Source organism: Emys orbicularis, chromosome 2, assembly GCF_028017835.1.
Source record: "Emys orbicularis isolate rEmyOrb1 chromosome 2, rEmyOrb1.hap1, whole genome shotgun sequence".
NCBI classification, from domain to species: domain Eukaryota; kingdom Metazoa; phylum Chordata; order Testudines; family Emydidae; genus Emys; species Emys orbicularis.
Genome location: NC_088684.1, coordinates 35,850,851 through 35,872,270, shown reverse-complemented (window position 1 = coordinate 35,872,270; position 21,420 = coordinate 35,850,851). Strand labels below are relative to the sequence as shown.

Below are 21,420 nucleotides of genomic sequence, written 5' to 3'. Positions count from 1 at the left end.
TTCAGATTTTGTTACTGCTCCTTTTGCTATCTCAGACCTTTTCTACACTACCGGGGTAAGTCGACCTAAGTTATGCTACTCCAGCTACGTGAATAACGTCACTGGAATTGACGTAACTTAGGTCAACTTACTGCAGTGCCTACACCGCGCTGCATCAATGGGAGATGCTCTCGTTCTGGTGGAATACCGGAGTCAACCGGAGAGCGCTCTGCGGAGATCCACTAAATTGACCCTGCTGCATCGATTGCAGCAGCGTCAATCCCCGTTAAGTGTAGACATGGCCTCCGACATAGCTCCTTAAAAAGGGGTGTGTTATCTCAGCAATGGACTCAGCTCAACTTTTTCATTGTTCCTCAGATTCAAGTTTCATTCAAGCACTTAATTCATCCAGGCTCCAGCTCAGTTATCCCATAGGATTTCCTCTGTTTGAAGCTTTCATCAGCAAAGGTCTCCCAAGCATGGGCTATAGAACCTGCCATATGTTTTCATCAAAATTAAACATACAGGGCACCCACTCTCCAGGAGTGTTCAGCCCACATGAACCTGTCACATACAAGAGGGGTTGCAATATTTGTTCTTCATATTTTCAGAAAGGTGCAGAAAGGAAAGTAGGAAAGAGTTACCTGGGAGAGCCACGCTTTAGGGATACATCTATTTTCCTCCCCTGCTGGACTGGACTGAGCCCACTTCTCCATATGGTGCTCGCTCAACAGGGACAGGCTGGCAAACCTATAAGAGAACAGTTCAGTTCTTTCTTATTTGTTTCCCTCTGCATTTGCAAATTGCCACACAACCGAAATAGAAGCCTGTTATTTCCTAGCTCCGTATTTTATGCCTCACAACATTTTCAACATCTCTCTTGACAATCCCAACCTTCAGTATTTCAAAGTGCCCAAGAGAGTCTGACACAACTCCTATCAACCTTTAATTGGGGTTGGTTGGCTAACTCCCTTAAATGCTGTTGAAGCCATTTTTAGGAACAACTGGCCTTCTCCCATCTCATTTTACTGTCACTCCCCTACCACTCCCAGCCCGTAATCTAAACAGAGCCTAGAGTGTTGGGGGATCTCTCAGTAATTAGTCAATGTTGCTCTGACTACAGGCAAGACAAGTGGGTGCATAACAGTGATACAAGATGTCCCCTCCCCTGCAGATCTGCACACCACCCCTCCAGCATTTCTATCTCTTGTCGAAAAGAGATCAAGTTTGGTTGAAGTCACTTGTAAAGACATTTGCTCTTCATGTTTTGTTTAGAGAAAATTCTCCCTAGTTCTCTCTGATGGGAAATGTAAACTGGCACAGTTACTGTAGTCTCAGAAATCCTGTGACTGCCAAGTCTGTCCTTAGTTCAATTGTGAATTTGCCTCTGAAAAGATACATACAGTCCAGTTTTGTTCTTTTGTTTTTCCAGTGCCACAACTAATCTCAATCCCATGTGCGGGTTGCTGCTTTAGCCATAATACCAGAATCTGGACGTAATGGTGTTCTGATACCAAGGCTCAGCACTGCTGTGGAGACCCAGTAAATGAGCCTCTCATTACGTATTAAATAAATCATGGACCTTTCCCAGACGTGTAGATGAACATCCTGTGTATTTGCTGGTGTAATACGGCTCCAGAAATGGTTTCAGTAGTAAACTAGCATTAGCATTAAATGTCATTTATTTTGCATTAGAAACCCACAGAGCCAAAGATAAACAATGAAGACAGAGTACTAGTAATAAAGTGCCCCGGCTTGCAAAGTGCTGAATATTTCTAGCTTCCAATGAAATCAGTGGAATTCAGGGCACACAGCACCTTGCAGGTGATGCTCAACACCTCGCAGGATTGGGCCAAAGGTGACAGTTGTTAAGCAGAGCTGTGGAAAAAACTTGACTACTTTAGGAATGTTTGAGAAAGTACAATATATAGATGCATTATGTAAAGCAGAGGTTCCCAAACACAAATTTCTTATAAACATTGAAAGGGGAACATAATGTATACAAGAACCTGGGGGGATGTTTAAATGAAGGGCCTGATTTCAAGGCAAATATCAGGCAAAGAATCAAGAATACTCTGGGTCAGATCCTCATTTGGTGTAGATCGAGATTGCTCCATTTTACCCAATTTACACCAATCTATACCATCTATATAAGAATGGTATAGGATCCAGGCCTTCTTTTTCATTTGTGAAGCTAAACAAACAGTAATCTCCTTTTAATTCTCAGCAAAAAGAATATATGTTTTTAGGAAGTTGGCAGAGAGAAAAAAGCATTTTGTAACCCTGTTTGTATTATGTATGTTAATTAGCAGGCAGGCTACCAATTCCTACAGGAAATGCGTTTACAGAGAGGAAGTCAGTTGGGGGAGAGAGAGAGAGAGAGACCCCCACTTAACCTTTGGCGCATATATTTCATCAGGCCAGCAAGGGGGAAGTACTGGAGCAAACAATATGCCCAATTAATTGGTTTGGAAACATTTCAAACAGCAAAAAGCTCACACGTATGTTGATCTGTTTCAGCTCTAAGAAAGTGTTATGAATATTATTGATTCAGGGCAGGATTTTCAAAAGCACCTAAGTGCTTTAGAAGTACAAGTCACTTGGGTGTTTTTGAAATCTCCCCCCACCCCCCAGAGTCAGCAGTGCTAAGACAGAAAAAATATTTCTCATGGCCAGTACATGACCAGTGAACAGGCATAAAATAGTCAATCTAAGTGTTTCACAGATTTCCTCCTTTAGTAATTTAGACACTGAGAACTTGATCATGGAAAATGCTGAGCATCAGTTTGATCCAGCAAAGCATTAAGCACATGCTTAACTTTAAGCATATGTGTAGTCCCACTGCTGGAACTGCATTACTGGATCATAGAATCATAGATATGTAGAACTGCTAAGGACCTCGATAGGTCATCTAGTACAGTCCCTTGCACCAAGGCAGGACTAAGGATTATCTAGACCTGACAAGCATTCATCTAACCTGTTCTTAAAAATCTCCAATGACTGAGAGTCCACAATGTCCCTAGGTAATTTGTCCCATTGCTTAATCTGGTCCTCCAACAAGCTTGCAACCCCTCCCAGCTTGGTATTGTCTGCAAACTTTATGAGTGTACTCTCTATGCCATTATCCAAATAATTTATGAAGATATGGAATACACCCAGACCCAGGACAGATCCCTGCGAGACCCCATTTGATATGCCCTTCCTGCTTGATTGTGAACCATTGATAACTGCTCTAAGTAAACTTTTCCAACCAGATGTGCACTCACCTTATAGTAAATTTAACTAGACTATATTTCCCTAATTTGTTTATGAGAAGGTCATGTGAGACAGAATCAAAAGCCTTACTAAAGTTGAGATATATCACATCTACTGCTTTCCCCTTATCCACAAGGTTGTTACCCTGTCAAAGAAGGATTTTAAGTTGGTTTGACATGATTTGTTCTTAATACATGCTGACTGTTTCTTATTTTCTTCTACATGCCTACAAATTGATTGTTTGCGCCATTATCTTTCCAGATACCGAAGTTAAGCTGACTGGTCTATAATTCCCTGGGTTGTCCTTATTCCCTTTTTTATAGATAGGTGCTATATTTGCCCCTTTCCAGTCCTCTAGGATCTCTCCTGTCCTTCATAAATTCTCAAAGATAATCACTAATGACTCAGAGATGTCTTCAGTCAGTTCCTTAAGTATTCTGGGAGGTATTTCATCCGACCCTGCCAACATGAAGACATCTCGCTTGTTTAAATTATTCTTAACTTGTTCTTTACCTATTTGAGCCTCAAATCCTACAGTCTTCAGCACCTTGCAGGATTGATCCCCAAATATCTAACTATGAAAGAGTTAGAAAATTGCTGATATTTTTTCACAATTTAGGATCTCATTCTGTGAGGTGCTGAACATCTATAACTTCTGTTAAGTCAATGGCGATTACAGGTGCTCAGAGCTTTTCATGATTAGATCAGTGTGACCACCTGTACAATAAATGGGACCAAGATTTCAAAGGCACATGATCCCAACCTCCAACTTACACTGATATACCTGAGAACTGGAGTTAGCCCTGGGTGTTTGTGTGTGAAAAGAGGAAGAGCAATAAAACTCCAACCTACAGGTTCACTTTCTCCAGTCTGGGCACATTTTGATCACAAAGGCAAGTGAAATAACCACAGAAACCCAGACCTCCCCCCCCCCCCCAAAAGCTAGTTTTCCTCATATTGCACAAAGATTGCAAGCACTACAGCAATGTATTGTTTTAATTAACCTCATCCCGCTGCTTGATTCTTTTGTAGACATATTCAGGGAATGGTTTACGTGTAATGTATTTTCCGTCTCCTGCTGTGACATTGAAAACTCCATCTTCATACACCACTTTGCCTCTTGAAATTGTCACAACTGGGAGTCCATGGCAGATCATTCCTTCAAATATATTGAAATTGTTGGCATGGTGATGTGTCTTTGCAGATATAGTCCTGTGTTTTCAAAACAAACAGAAACCCAAACAAGTGACTATTATCCTTACATTCTGCTCCAACAAAAAGCACCAAGAAATGGAGGGGGAGAGAATTTAGCAGCATTATTAAACTGCAGCTTTGCACTATACATCATGGAAGCAGCTGTAAAAATAGAATACAGCATTAACATTTCATTGAAAAGTAATTGCATTTCAAAAGAATAAAAAGGGGTTTCAAATGGAAGGGACTTTGCAGCCTTAAATGCAGAATTTTCCACTGCAAAGAGGTTAGTGTAAAAAAACAGATCAGATCCTTATTTTTGGACTGATCTCATAATTTAACAAATATGTCTACGTTCAAAATTACAGCCTGGAAAAAATGTGTCCTTTCAACCAAAGTGAGCTTGCAACCTCTGGTTTGAAAAGTTTGGCTCTGGCAAGTAAGAGATTGAGAAGTATTAACAAGACAAGACCTTAGAGAGTCAGAAGTTGGTAATGAATATTGGTCACTGCTAGACAGGCCTGGATTTGACCTGGTGACCTAGAGCTCAACACCATGTCCCTTTGCTATGTTACTTTACTATACTGGGGCTATGATAATACTACTTTGCACTTTTGTAGAACCATTCCTCCAAGGATATAAACCAATTTATGTTAATTAAACATCACAATACTTCTTTGAGGTAGATGAGCATTATTATCTTCAGTTTATAGATGGGTAGACTAAGAGACAGAACTAAGGGTACGTCTACCCAGTGAGCAGTTACAAGTCTCAGAGGCCAGACCAACAGACCTGCGCTCATGCTATGGCACTAAAAATAGCTGCGTAAATGTTTGGGCTGGACCTTGGGGTCTGAAGCTAAAGGAAGGGGAGGGGCTTCAAAGCCCGAACTCCAGCCCAAGCCACAATGCCTACACAACTATTTTTAGTGCCATAGCCCAAGCCCGAGTCTGTAAACCTGGCCTGTGAGACTCGCTGTATAGATGAACCCTAAGAGATGAAAGGATTGCCTAAATGAGGAAATGGACCAGAATAACTCTTCTGTAATAGCTCCCTGTGTGGACATTCTATTCTGGAATAAAAATCACCATCTTCTAGAATAATTAGCATGATTTATGTATAGCTTATTCTGCAATAGCTATTTCCGTACTGACAAGCCCTAAGTTGCTACAGAGTCAGCAGCAGAGCTGAGGTTAGAACTCAAATGTCCTGGCTCTTTTCCCCTGGGCCAGACACATGGCCTCCCATTAAGTGTATGATGGGGAGTATGATTTTTATTTAGCTATTTTTCATTTCCTCTCTGAGTTTTATTTTTACTTGGGCATTTTTTCTTTTTATTGTTTACCTTTACGTTTTCACTTACTGAACATCGTTTGGAAGTAGCCAGAGATCTTCAGCCTTGGCCACTCATGTTGTACAAAAAAGTATTATGCATGTGAAAACACAACCCTTAACATTATTTCAGAGGCCTTGTTTTGTGAAAGAGTTTTCAAAGAGAAAGCTAAGATGGTATTCCCTATGTTCATCAGTTTCCAGAAGAGCAATTATAAGCAATTATATTTTTAATAAGAGCAATACTAAAAATCTTAATACCTGACTGACTTTGAATAAATATTTTCTTGAGGGTTTACCATTTTCAATAGTGTTCATGCATCAAGTACTTTAAAGGATTAATTAGGCAAACAGATGCAGGAAAATCTTAGTGACTGCATTACCACACTTTTCCGATTTTTTTGGAAGAACATGTAGTTGTCCTTTCATATTGATCTGTAAATCATGAAGACTTAGTGGACGTGATTGCTTTTAAGTGTGATAGCGAATCTCAGTGGCAGCTGACTTTTCATTAGATACCTCACATGCGCTGTATTCTTAATGGCTGCTTTGCCCAAGGGAAAAGATGCTCTTTATTTAGCACGCTTTAAGTAGAAAACAGACAAATACACATGCTTCAGTGTCAAGATCATCTTCTTGGTTATACGCATCTCCAAGATTGAAGAGATGGAAGGAAAAGCTCAAGAACATTCTCTCAATATTGATCAATCCCACCAAAAACTTTGAACCAATACACCCACAGGCGTTAACAATAACTATAGAAAGAGTGCATCTCTGTGAGCAGCTTTCTGCTGTACCTTTATGGTTACAACTGCCACAGTGGTGAGTAACAGTGCCCATGATGGAATTATCTTTAGGGATCATATCCTATCATACATTAGCACTGAGCCACTAAACTTTGGAAAGGTGTCAAAAAGATGTGGAAGCTAGCTAAAATCCTTACACTCATCATGGAGGCTACTTCAGCATACTATAGCAGAGGCACACTAGGTGGGCATATCGCTAAACAAAAAGAGACACACGAAATTCATGGGAGATGGCACAAGTAAGAAAGAAATCCAATGGCAGTGATAAAATGTACTAGATGACATAATGGATTTTCTGGAGGCTGTCTTCCACAAAGCTCCTTTACAGCAGTGTAATACAAGTATTAATCTTCAGAAAGTACAGCATGATCTAAATACAGTCTCCTTAATAGCCCTTGATAAAATAAATTAATTGATTTTAAAAAACCCTTTGGGGGAGGGATAGCTCAGTGGTTTGAGCATTGGCCTGCTAAACCCAGGGTTGTGAGTTCAATCCTTGAGGGGGCCACTTAGGGATCTGGGGCAAAAATCAGTACTTGGTCCTGCTAGTGAAGGCAGGGGGCTGGACTTGATGACCTTTCAAGGTCCCTTCCAGTTCTAGGAGATAGGATATCTTCATTAATTTAACCCTCCACAGTTACGTGTGACCCTTTGGAATCCCTGGTAATAGCCACAACAGTTGAAGTGTCCCAGGACATGCAGAAGTAGAAAGAATGAATGAACACCTGATTAAACAGAAGCCAGAGAAGCACTGATTGACCCGGAGAGCATGACAATACAATTTTGCATCAAAGTGTTTTCTCTTATCATTGACAAGATCAGCACTAAGCAGCATTACCAGGAAGCTTCTGAAAGTTCCTGTATTTTCTTTGAATGATATTGACTGCTCAGCTAATGGAACTTAGATTGAAAATTGGCAGCAGCAGTTCAAATGCAAGTGTCCAAATCTGCCATCTTTATTGGGGCTGAAATTGGTCCCATTTTGACAATGGGATTTCTGGTGGATTAAGGAATTACTCAGTGTAAGGAAGGTATAATCTGACTGCAAGCATCAAAGACCTGAACAAGAGAGTACATTGATGAATTTAAGTACTCCAACTTTGGTTACTAATTACATAGGTTCTTGTTCCAGGCTAGACATTATCAAATGCAGACTGAGATCAACCATAGTGGGAAAGAATGAACACAGCCATTTGGTTTAGTAGGGTTATTAAAGTAATCAGGCCTGGTTCTTCTCTTGCTCACATCACTGGAACTATACTGACTTCAGTAAAGCTACTTTGGATTTTGAGTGAGTGAGTGTGCATATATAGAGAAGAATAAGATCTTCTGAAAATATCATTGCACATGTGTTACACACACACACACACACACACACACACACACAATTGTATGTTTCCTAGTTTTTTAATGACACCTTTCACCATGGTATCTAATTGCTGGTATTTAATGTATGAAGTGTTCAAAATTATGCTCACACTTCAAAGGGGTTAAGAGCAAGTTGCTCTGCTAATGTGTTGTGTTTCACTTTCTTATGAACAACAACAAGCAGTCTCTTGGCAAAAAGTCGTTACCTTGTGTGGCTTTCCCCCATGTGCAGCTGGGGCTGAAGATTGACAAAAAACATGACAGATATAGGCTGCAGATTTTTTTTTTTTTTTTTTTTAATGAGTGCAGATTTGTCCACCAACATTAGATAAATGCATAGGCATTTAGTGCCTGATCCTGAGCCTATTGAAGTCAACATAAAGACTCCAATTGATTTCAGTGAGCTTTAGATTAAGCCCGTTAAAGCCTGACCCTGCAAGCAGCTCTGCTTCCATTGCCTTTGCAGGGCCAGATCACTACTTGTCCATGTCTCTCAGGCATTAAAAGGTGTCAGCGAAACAACAGTGTGTGTGTTCGTATGCACACATTGCTGTGTGCTTCCCCACTGTCCCTCCCATTTGGAATGTAGCACTTAATTGCTTTTGTTTCACTGGGGTTTGAGTTGTCAAAATGCACACACACAATACAACAGCCAATGAGAGCAATTGGGAGTGAGGTGGGAGTTTCAATCAACATGTATTGCACGTTCATGGGCAAAGCCTGAATTAAAAATAATAAAGGTTAGTGAGTACAACACTGCACGTCTGGTACCCACACACATTTTCCCTAAGACTCTTCACTCAACACTTAAGTACAAGATGTACTGGGGTGCTGTGTGTGTTGGGGTCTGTAAGAAGATGCCATGTAGCATAAATACTATAACATTACAGTTCTTTTCCTATCCAAGTGCTGTTTAATGAATACTTAAGTATAGGAGCTTAAAATAATCCTAAATTGGTAGAAAATAAGTTACTGCTGCCTTGGGCTTCCAAGTAATTTTTATTACATCTTTTCTAGTATTTTTAATTAGTTTGTACATTTGACATGTCTCTGCTCAGACTGCTTGCTGCTATGCAGAAAGTATTACAACTAGGAGACTGAGGTTTTTAAATACATACATTGAGAATTATGCACCACACTTTTCCTGCAAAAATAACTAGTGAATCCTGCAGAAATAGGCCAAAGATTTCAATGTGAAATGGACCCTTAAAATGAAAGTATTGGCCAGACTGGTGGAGTGTTGGAAATGGAACCTGTGTCAACTGCAATAGCTACTGGCTCACTGAGCTGTCATTCTGAATCCACTAGATTCTTATAACCTGAGGAAGAAAAGCAAAGGAAAGCAAAACACTCAGCATGCACCAAAAACACCCAACTTGCTGTTACTGTGCAATGACACAGAAGGGCTAATGCAGCTGATTTTGTAGGTTTTTTTTAACTGCCTCACATCACCACTGGTAGTCTTTCAGAGAGATGTCAGAATCTCCCCTGCGGGCCTCCTCTGCCAGGCTCCACTCCCAATTCTCCATATAGTTATGAATCAGCACTTGTCCAGTTCTTTCTGCTGGTAACATCCAGTGCTTTAAAACTGCAGCCCCCTTGCATCCTACCAGGGGGACTGGACTGAGGCATGTTAGTGACGCTAATGATTTTGTTTCAAATGAGCCAGTATCTAACATTTATTAATAAATAAGAATGCAGCTATGATGAAATTTCAAATCATTGCCAAAATGCAACAAAGCTCACGAGGTTGGCTGTGCGTAATATTTCAAATGGTTGAAGGCTGTCAGCTAGCTTCATTTTTCCAGTAGGTTGTGTGTGCCCTCTTCAGGATTTTTGGTGAAACATATAAAGATGCTGCTAGTGAGAATTAGCATCACCTGTATACTTAGGCGATGCCTACACTACAGACCTTACAGCAGCACAGCTATACCGCTGCAGCTGCTCCACTATAAGGTCTCCTATGTAGCCGCTCTATACCAAGGGGAGAGCTCTCCCGTCGGCATAATTAAACCACCCATCAATGAGCAGCAGTAGCCATGTTGGTGGGAGAGCGTCTCCTGCTGACACAGCACTGTCCACATCGGCGTGTCTGTCGGTGAAACTTATGTCAGTCGGTGTGTGTGTGTGTGTTTATTTCACAGTCCTGACTGACAGAAGTTTTACCGACAAAAGTGCTAGTGTAGACATAGCTTTAGTAATGTACTCATCTCACAACCACTGTATGGGCTCAATCCTGCTCCTGTTACACTCAAAGGCAAAGCTCCCATCCCATGCAACAGGAACAGGATCAGATCCTAAACAAAATATGCATTTTCTGAACTTAAAATTCATCTGTCCAAATAAGGAAGCAGAGCCTTGCTGACTGAAGAGATACCCACAGGAAAACGGCACCTTTGTAGTTGGAGGTGAAACCTGTTGTGGCAAAGAACGTATAACATACACTCACCAGTGGGTGACACTAACTTAACTGGTTGGGGCAGGGGCAGAATGAGGCCTGGGCTCCACCCTCTTAGACTAGGCACTAGCCCAGAGCAGCCCTCGCACTTTCCTTGAGTTCAAGGACTAGGATTTGCTAGGGCCCTTCGCAGGGAAGCCAGGGATGCTTGTTTCCCATCCCGCCTTCTTGCACTGGTGGGAGGCTGAACTTAGCTAGCCTGGATCATAGTTACACAGAGGTCTCAGTGTGGTTAGTGTCATGTACTTCTTGTATAGAGTTGGTTGCCTGGCTGCTACTAGCAGGTCAGGCTTCTGTATCAGATACACATGGATTACAAAGCTTCCTTCTCAGAGATACACTCCAGATGTGTTCACTATGAGGTTTTTTAATGCTCTGCTGGGTATGGCTAAGGTTAGCTTAAATACGGCATTTGACACCCAGCGCCACCTTGTGACTGAACTGTATAATTGAGTTTAGCACTCCATTAGTTAGTTTATACTAAATACCCCTGTGTCTGAAGAGTAAATGTACAAACCTTGCTGTTTTTCTATAAGGTCAGCAGTCCAGAAAAACATTTACAGTCTGTCTAGACATCAAAGACGTCTGATTAGATACACTACTGTAAGTTCCAAATAACCTGTAAATAATTTATGTGCAGTGCTGTTAAAATAAGACCTGCCCTCACCCCACCCTGGGGACTTATTGCAATACAAAATGTTTTCATATTTCTTTTCCCACATAAAAGGCTGGATGAACAGGATTTAATTACTCAGACCATACCTTGTAGCTTTTGGGTCCCAAATAACGATGTCAGCATCAGAACCCACAGCAATTCTTCCCTTCCTCGGGTAAAGGTTAAAGATTCTAGCTGCATTTGTGCTGGTAACAGCTACAAATCTGTTTTCATCCATTTTACCACTGTGCTGCAAAACAGTACATGGAAGCAAAAACACTCATTTTGTCCGGAAGGAATTAAATAAATTCCTGTAATCAAAAACACATGGCTGAGTGGTGTAGAGGTCTCACCTAACACCACACCAATCTTTTCAATAACTATCTGTGCTGTATTGATGAGTTTAAATGAATCATGAATATCATAACACTGACACACACATTGTAATGTACATTAGCTCAGTTTGATACAATAATTTTCTTTTAACTTTCCAAAAGTGGCACTTCAAAGAGTAGCTGCCTATGGATCTGATCCCAAAGCCAACTGAAATCAATGGAAAGACCCCATTCATATCAGGTGACTTTAGATTAGGCTCTATAATCCTTCTAAATTTCACCAGTAGATGCCACATGTTCCAGATAGCTCTGGTAAGTATTAAGATGCAAGAGAAGAATCATAAGGTGGACATTAAGATGATCTGTGAATGGGTAACAAGGAGGCAAGGCAATACTGAATTGTACAACACAGAAAGGTGGTCTGCAAATCTCTTCCCTACCGGTATTACTCAGTAAACATTCTGGATTAAATGGTATAGAACAGGGGTGGGCAAACTACGGCCTGCGGGCCAGATCCGGCCCATCAGCCATTTTAATCTGGCCCTCGAGCTCCTGCTGGGGAGCGGGGTCTGGAGTTTGCCCCACTCCAGCCGGGGAGCAGGGTCAGGGGCCGCTCCTAGCAGCTCCTGGAAGCAGCTGCATGTCCCCTCTCTAGCTCATACACATGTTCCCCCTCTGGCTCCAGTCCACACACTGCCCCAGCCCCAAGCGCCACCCCCACAGCTCCCATTGGCCGGGAACCACAGGGTGGTTCAGGGGTGGCGCCTGCGGATGGGGCAGCGTGCAGCAGAGCTGCCTGGCCGCGCCTGCATGTAGGAGCCAGAGGGGGGACATGCTGCTGCTTCCAGGAGCTGCTTGAGGTAAGCGTCACCCAGAGCCTGCACCCCTGAACACCCCCCCCGTGTGCCCCAACCCCCAGCCCTGATCCCCCTTCCACCCTCCAAATCCCTCAGTCCCCGCCCGGAGCACCCTACTACACCCCAAACCCCTCATCCCCAGCCCCACCCTAGATCCTGCACCCCCAGCCGGAGCCCTCACCCACCACCGCCCCCCACCTTCCCTGCCCCAGCCCGGAGCCCCCTCCCACACCCTGAACTCCTCATTTATAGCCCCATCATGGAATCCGCAGCCCCCAGCCAGAGCCCTCACCCCCTCCCGCACCCCAACCCCAATTTTGTGAGCATTCATGGCCCGCCATACAATTTCTATACCCAGATATGGCCCTTGGGCCAAAATGTTTGCTCACCCCGGTCTATAATAAAGATTTATGGTGGGGAGAGAAATGAAAGGAAATAAATTGTGACAGCCTTAATTGCACTGGTGCTCTGAAAGGAGAAAGTTTTAGCTATAAAAAAATCACCATATAATTCTAAAAGTATGAAGAGAGAGAGATTTAATGACTAAGTCCCATTTGGTGATCTTTCCTGAAAAGTTACTTTGACCAAGGTGTTTCACTTTCAAAAGCAGCAAATGGTATGTGTGTTTAATGACTCACTTGCATATTCTGTCCTGATTTACATCCTTGGGAATCCCCCTGACATTACAGAGAGTGTAAATCAGGGCAGAATACCACTCAGAGTGTGTAACATGCAGATTTGCTTTGCATCCCAAGTACAGGTTTACAAAATAGATCACAATCAATAGAGAGAGATGGGTGGGCATTTCTTAAGTGATAAATTAATATATTTTGAATGTACATTACCAGCAAGAAATTCAGATTCACCAGGTAAAAGGAGTTCAATTCAAAATTCAATTAAACCAATGTTCTCTAGAGCTTTTAATAGTACTGAATTGGTCAGAGTGTTCTACATTCCAGTGCCAACTCACCCAGCATGTGATAGATAATCAACACCTCTGAAAGCCAGGTCAGTTATTTAGATTTCTAGCTTTAGTCATAAATGTTTGGAAAATGTGACTGCTAGCTTTCAGCTTTTGTTTATAGTCCAAAGGGCTTGATCCTGAGAGGTGCAGAGCACCTCCTTTGAGGGCACTGGATTCTGGAGTCAATGGGAATTGAAAATGTGTTACCAAAAATTGCATTTGGGTCCTTGCCGCTTCATCTAACCAGATGCCATAATAGCCAATCTAAGGGATCTGGGAAGCTAGTATTTTTAAGAAGTTACATTAGCTTTTGTTGGGGATATAGATGGATTTTTCTGCTCCAACATCAGCTTAATCATGAGAAAAAAATACTCACCACTCCTTTTTCCCATATGACAGACATCCTGTCCTCTACACCGTTCACCCCGTTAGGGATCTTGGTGAAATCATCCTTCCCCAGAGCTTTCTGGCAGATGTCGAAGGTGCAGTTGTCAGTCCCTGTCACAGTTAGGTCATCACTATAAAGAAATGAGATATGCCATGAAGTGGAGTATGCCATCACACTCCTATGGACATGAGAGTTTGTGGGAAGGCTGGCCATGCCCAGCTATCCCTCCTGAAAAGAGCAGCTAGCCCTGCCAATCTGAGTTCAGTTCCTTGCCCCCATGAAGAGTAACTGCTTCCAAGTAGAGACATCCACTCCTCCTCTGCCATGCAGTTCTCTCCTACCACACCCAAGGGGCGACATCCAACTTTTCTATGCTTTGTTTTAGCTATTTCAAAGGCCTTCTGTGTGCAGGTAGCATCCCCACTTTGCCTCAACCAAAGGGACTGGTTCTGGTCTCATGCTAATTTTACACCAGTATTATTGGAGTTCAACGGTGTTATTCCTAATATGCACCAGTGTCCATGAGAAGAGAATCAGGCCCCACATCTTGGACAGATGACAAGGAAGGAATATAAAAATATTGCTCGAGCATGCAGAAGCATAATCAGGAAGACCAAAGCACAATTGGAGTTGCAGCTAGCAAAGGATAGGAAGGGTAACAAGAAGGGTTTCTACAGGTATGTTAGCAACAAGAAGAAGGTCAGGGAAAGTGTGGGACCCCTTACTGAATGGGGGAGGAAACCAAGCAACAGATGATGTGGAAAAAGCTGAAGCACTCAATGCTTTTTTTGCCTTGGTCTTCACAGACAAGGTCAGCTCCCAGACTGGTGCATTGGGCAGCAGAGTATGGGGAGGAGGTGAGCAGCCCTCAGTGGTGAAAGAACAGGTTAAGGACTATTTAGAAAAGCTGGACATACACAAGTCCATGGGGCCGGATGCAATGCATCCGAGGGTGCTGAGGGAGTTGGCTGATGTGATTGCAGAGCCATTGGCCATTATCTTTGAAAACTCATGGCAATCAGGGGAGGTCCTGGATGATTAGGAAAAGGCAAATATAGTGCCCATATTTTAAAAAAAGGAAGGAGAATCCAGGAAACTACAGACCAGTCAGCCTCACCTCACTCCCTGGAAAAATCATGCAGCAGGTCCTCAAGGAATCCATTTTGAAGCACTTGTTGGAGAGGAAGGTGATCAGGAACAGTCAACATGGATTCACCAAGGGCAAGTCATGCCTGACCAACCTGATTGCCTTCTGAGATAACTGGCTCTGTGGATATGGGGAAAGCAGGGGAAGTGATATACCTTGACTTTAGCAAAGCTTTTGATATGGTCTCCCACAGTATTCTTGCCAGCAAGTTAAAGAAGTATGGATTGGATGAATGGACTATAAGGTGGATAGAAAACTGGCTAGATCATCAGGCTCAATGGGTAGTGATCAATGGCTCGATGTCTAGTTGGCAGCCAGTATCAAGCGGAGTGCCCCAAGAGTCGGCCCTGGGGCCGGTTTTGTTCAACGTCTTCATTAATTATCTGGATGATGGGATGGATTGCACCCTGAACAAGTTTGCAGATGACACTAAGCTGGGGGGAGAGGTAGATATGCTGGAGGATAGGGACCAGGTCCAGAGTGACCTAGACAAATTGGAAGATTGGGCCAGAAGAAATCTGGTGAGGTTCAACAAGGACAAGTACAGAGTCCTGCACTTAGGACGGAAGAATCCCATGCACTGCTACAGGCTGGGGACCGACTGGCTAAGCAGCAGTTCTGCAGAAAAGGACCAGGGGATTACAGTAGATGAAAAGCTGGATATGAGTCAATAGTGTGCCCTTGTTGCCAAGAAGGCTAATGGCATATTGGGCTGCATTAGCAGGAGCGTTGCCAGCAGATCAAGGAAAGTAATTATTCCCCTCTATTCGGCACTAGTGAGGCCACATCTGGAGTACTGTGTCCAGTTTTATGCCCCCCACTACAGAAATGATGTGGACAAATTGGAGAGAGGGCAATAAAAATGATTAGGGGGCTGGGACACATGACTTACGAGGAGAGGCTGTGGGAACTGGGGTTATTTAGTCTGCAGAAGAGAAGAATGAGGGTGAATTTGATAGCAGCCTTCAACTACCTGAAGGGGGGGTTCCAAAGAGGATGGAGCTCGGCTGTTCTCAGTGGTACCAGATGACAGAACAAGGAGTAATGGTCTCAAGGTGCAGTGGGGGAGGTCTAGGTTGGATATTAGGAAACACTATTTCACTAGGAGGGTAGTGAAGCACTGGAATGGGTTACCTAGGGAGGTGGTGGAATCTCCATCCTTAGAGGTTTTTAAGGCCTGGCTTGACAAAGTCCTGGCTAGGATGATTTAGTTGGGGTTGGTTCTGCTTTGAGCAGGGGGTTGGACTAGATGACCTCCTGAGGTCTCGTCCAATCCTAATCTTCTATGATCTGCAAATGCTGCAGAATGACAAATGTATCCCCTTCTTGAGGTTTGACTTACTTTGTTGTTTCAGGTTTCAGAGTGGTAGCTGTGTTAGTCTATATCAGCAAAAACAACAAGGAGTCCTTGTGACACCTTAGAGACTAACAAATTTATTTGGGCATAAACTTTCATGGGCTAAAATTTGTTAGTCTCTAAGGTGCCACAAGGACTCTCATTGTTTTTGTTGTTTCAGTCACCAATAAAGTCTCAACTTAAGCATTCTCCTCATGGCTGGTTTCCTAAGGGTTCCTGCGGGACCCCCCAGTCTCTGCCCCTCCTTCCTTCTGAGTAGAGGGTCATGCTGCTGGAGGGAACAAGCCCTAACTGGCACCATGAGTCAGCAGAATTTACTCAGCAGTTGAAGCAGGGTTCAAACTCCTGCTAACCAAAAGGGTCAGCCAAGGAGCCGGGCATCCCAAAGTGTGGTTACAGATCCTGCCATCTGATTACACCTTTTCTGCCAACGTGCAGCCTTGCTGCCCCATTACTCCTTTGCTAGCAACTTTATTTATTTGAATACAGAAAGTGCTGTAGCTGTGACCCATTAATAAATCATCTAATGGGTCTCATACACAATACAGCAGGACTTCTCACTGCTTTTTAGTCTGCTTACTTGGCCAATAAGTTCATGAGGAAATCAGGTGTTGAAGGGTCTGGCCTCAGTGGAGGTCCCATGACATGTCCTGCAGCGTGATGCCATTCTTTATGCCAGTAGTGAGTGCCATCTGTACCAAGACTAGCAGCAATAGGTTCCCCATATACTACCTTCCCTGGAAAACAAACATGAGGAGTTAATATAATCATTAAAAAGTATTGAAGGCAACAAATACTGTAAAATGCTGGTTTTGTAGTTTCTCTTCCCTGCTCTTCCTAAAGATGGTGGATTTAAGTTTGAAAAAACATGTATAGTCTCTGTCATCTTAAACTAGATACTAATGTACAGTAGAATACAACACGTAAACTGTAATACAGCATCTCCATTATGAATATGTTATTGATCATCCGCTGATATGTTTTCTTATGTTGCTTGGGAAAGCTTTTTCAATTATATTTCTGTCAGACATACTATTATTGATTTTTTTATATTGTTTGCTTAGTGTGTAGAAGACATTTCAAAAGGAACATAGTCCCAGGTTACATTAAATTATATTAGAGGTCTGGAAGTTTCTTCATAATGGGATAAATATATTTGGAATGATTGTTCTTCTTGGCATTATAAAATGTGTCAATTATGTGATGGTACAGAGAGAGAGACCTTCCAAGTTTACATTTTTAACTGTCTGAACTACAATTGTGTAACAGGTAATCAAGAGAACAAAACTCACTTGGAGTCATTTTGGAGAGATGTTGAGCTAAAAAAGCTAATAAAATTTCTGGTCAACCACAGGGACATTTTTAATCACTGTAACTTTAAAAGTCTTGGGGGAAAAAAAAAAACAACAACCCACAAGCCTCACAGGAAAATTCTACCCAGATGTATCATATGAAATTTCAGGGGGAATGTTTCTCTCTGGGGAAGGTGGTAGTGCTGGAGTTTGAAAATAAAATGATTACTAAAAGTACCAACCTTAATTACAGAATGGCTACTTCACCACACAATCAATGGAAAAATAAAATTTTAACAAGCATTATCAAAAACATCGATGATATCAGATAATTTTAAATGACTTTCACTGGTATTATCACTGCACATTCACTGAGAAGGCCCTAGTTCTGGTGAACCTCTATAACAGAATATTGAAATCAAAGATGCAATATATCTGGAGTCTGTAACATTACAGCTGGTTAACTGAAATCAGGCTGCCCAAAATATAACGGTTCCAGGTGTGACTGGCTATGTTCCCTGGTGGGTGAGAATTTTATTCTGCTCTGCAGCTGCCCTACAGCCTGTTTAAAGGAATAAACAGTAATACTTTTTATGTATCTATATACAGCACTTTACAAGCATAAACTAATTAATCCTTACCATACCCTTATGAAGGAGATAAATATATTTTACTATCCCTATTTTACAAATGAGGTAAATAAGGCAAAAATGGCTAAGCAACTCTCCCAAGATCACTGAAGGTTTCAGCGTCAGAGCCAGGATTGAACTCAGTAGTTGCTGGCACAATACTATACTTGCCCTTTTCGTGGGGTGACTGGTATCCCGCTACTGTGGAATTAATGAACCTTCATGGGTGCACCTACAAAGCTTGATGGAAACTTAATGAACTATAAATGTTTCTGTAGTGGAGAGCTATCTGCATGCTTTGATATGAGCCACAGTAAAACATGACTGCAAGGTTTGAACACGTGAGGTTCCTAAACACTGGTCTTCTGTTTGGTTCAATGTTTTATTTGTACATGGGAATGCCACAACACATCTACAGCCAGACTGAAGGATGTAGGATTTGTTTATTAGCAGGCTTGTGTGCAGTGACACATTGCAGGATTATCATGATTTTTAAACATCACACTTGGCATGACAAGTGCAGGGAAGGAAGGAAGGATGGTCCAGTGGTTAGGGCACTAGGCTTGGGCTCAGGGGACTCTAGTCTTGTTCTCTACTTTACAACAGATTTCCTGTGTCATCTCAGGAAAAGCACTCAATCGCTCTGTGCCTTGATTCCCATCTGCAAAATGGGGATAATAGCACTGTCCTGTCTCAGAGAGGGAGTGGGGGGAGAAATACAATAAAGGTTGTGAGGTGCTCAGATACTGCCTACCATAAGGAAAGCTGGTCAGGAATTTTTTTTTTTTTTTTTTAGTTAAGAATGATTACATCCAAAAATATCACCATGTGTCAAAACCAAAACTCTTGTGGGGAAAGGTTTTTCAGGTGCAGGATGGAAATTCTGTTCAAAGCCACAGAGATACAAAGCCCAGGGGTTTGGGCACAGACCTGGGATTTGGGGACTTGGGTTCAGAACAGGGAACTTGAACTCCAGACTCCCATGATGTGAGTGTCCTAACCACCAGCCTATGGCTTTCTTTTCTCTCTTCCCACCTCTCCTCCGGCCATGATGCAGAATGGGGGAAAATTGTGGGGCAGAAAAGCCCAGCTCTAATCATAAACATATGTACTATACAAGTATATGTACTATCATACAAGTATGATAGATACATATATTCATGCTGTGATGACTGTCAAAGAGCTTGGACCCATATTGGTGAAGCTACGCCACAGAGTAAATTGATACATTACTACAAACAGGTTACAGTATCCACACAGAGGATTGCATGGCTCAATTTCTATCATTTTTCTCTGGGCCACAAGATTGTTGGGAAAGTTCCCAACTCAAGGGGTGAGTTATTATCCAGTGCTAACAGCACTGTGCAGTATGAGGGAAGGATGTTGCACTGTGACAAGTGCTACCCCAATTTAAGGTCTCCTCTGAAGGGCAACTTCTGTTTGTGGCTCTCCCAGTGGAAATTAAATGTCCCCTCACACCTTCTGAAAGGGATAAGGCATAGCCTCACCAAAAAGCTAGATCTCAATAAACCAGATTCTGATGTCTGTGTGACTGTTTTATTTGCACACAGACAGCCACTGCATTACCGGTATGTAATTCATTTATTTGTGAATGTCTGTGAGATGACAAAAAAAAAAATCTCATTCATTCAGTGTCAAGATAATCTAGTGCCACCAGTTCACAGGGGCTGAAGTTTTCAGACATGCAAGCAGTGCCTTTCTTTGGTGATTGGCGTTCTTTTTAAGTTATATTCTCAGCAGGTGTTGTACCATTCCTCAATTGCATTGTGAAGATTAGGTATACAGAAATGCTGTAGGACCATTTTAAAGCTTCGATCAATCCTGATAAGCCTGCAGCTATTGGTGTAGGGCTTCTAGTACTGCTCTAATTTTGTTCTCCAGCTACATCAGTTACCAGATGGTTTCAGCATCTCTCAGGACACAGATATTAGTAATCTTCTCCCATTGGCTCAGTTTGCTTTGCTTTGTCACATACTGGTGAATGTTATTTTTCTCATTATTACTTGGTCTTTGGCTTGCAGAGTTTTAAGCTTCCAGTCCCATTTATCTAATTGTATTATGGAGTTAGGCAAAGAGAGGAGGAGAAAGATACAAAGAAAAGAAGATGGGAACCCCAGGACTCTCTTCCAAGACCTAAGCAGTAGATCCTTTGTATTATATCCATTTATTTTCAAACTTTAAAGGACGGGATTCTGCACTGCCTTCTAAGAGGCACAACACAAAATTCACAGCCACGGTTTGGGGTGCGGGGGATTTGAGTTTAGGCCACATGTGCTCTCCCAGTTCTGGGCTGCCACAGGGGCCTGAGAGACCTCCGACGGAACAGACATTTCTGAGGGTTTGCTGAGGTTACAGCAGCCTGTCTTCAGCTGCCTGTGGGGGGCAGCTCCACCTACACCTTCAGCCTGCAACACTCCTCTCCCACACTCACCATGCCTCCTACCCTGGGTCTTGTGGCGGCAGTGCTTACGCAAAGCCTGTGCAGGGGGGAATTCTCCCCTGCTGGGGCTGGCTCAGCAGCAGAGGAGAGAATTCCTCCCAAAGTGAACTTCACTGTGAACTACTGTGAAAAAAGCCTGCAAAAATGGCACTGTGGGGTTCCGTGATTGTCTGCCAATAGTTCCATATCTGAGTTTCAGCGTTTACAAGTGCATAGATGTTTTCAATTCTCAGCCCAGCACACTCTGGGATAAATGAGTCAAGCTGGTTCTTTCTGGCTCATGTATCATCACTCATGATGAAGTTTCTGCAATCAGAACATAACCCGGGGTGCTCCCATGAGTGGGAAGGAGCATAAACCTGCAGATTCATTTTCAGTAATGGCCTTGAGTCTAGCGTGCTGCAGCTTCACCAGGTTAAATTTGGACATTTTTGCTGATTTTACTATTTCTTGCATTTCATTCTGACCATGACTCACTGAATTTAGTGGTAAAATAATATTATAACCTACCTTAAACCAACAAGCAAGGACATTCTGAGGGAAGGCTCTATTAGCTCAACCTGCTTGTGCCTATAGACACTATACTGGGGTAAGGCAGTGACAGATCAGACCCATAATACCTTTGCATTTGTCACATTTTCTTGTATTTAATAAAAATACTAAGCAGGAAGCAAGCCCCTTCCAGTCATTTTGACTGCTTTTGCTGTACTTTAAAGTCGGTTCTGTTTGAAAATAGTTGTGGTTCTTAGTCTCTTCATTAAACATTTAGCTGGGCTGGCACTGGCTGCTTCCACATGAATTGGTCTATCACTAAGTGCACTGCCTGCTTCAGATTTATTGTCAAACCTCTCTGCAGTTCAAGGAGAGGTATAATCTTGAGACCCATCAACTGAAATCATGTCACACTTGAAGATTTGATCCTTGCATGTTATTTATTGGGATA

At 42.5% G+C, this 21,420-nt stretch overlaps 1 protein-coding gene across 1 annotated transcript in view; it reads right to left on the bottom strand.

The window, feature by feature from the left end:
* Positions 1-651: 651 nt before the first annotated feature.
* DPYS (dihydropyrimidinase) overlaps positions 652-21,420 on the bottom strand; it is a 40,680-nt gene continuing 19,911 nt past the window's right edge. Inside the window, exons 5-9 of the mRNA XM_065397826.1 lie at positions 16,676-16,832; positions 13,580-13,721; positions 11,155-11,297; positions 4,239-4,446; positions 652-729 (exon numbers count right to left, since the gene is read on the bottom strand). Coding sequence (XP_065253898.1) covers positions 652-729; positions 4,239-4,446; positions 11,155-11,297; positions 13,580-13,721; positions 16,676-16,832 — 728 coding nt within the window. The remainder of the gene's footprint in view (positions 730-4,238; positions 4,447-11,154; positions 11,298-13,579; positions 13,722-16,675; positions 16,833-21,420) is intronic.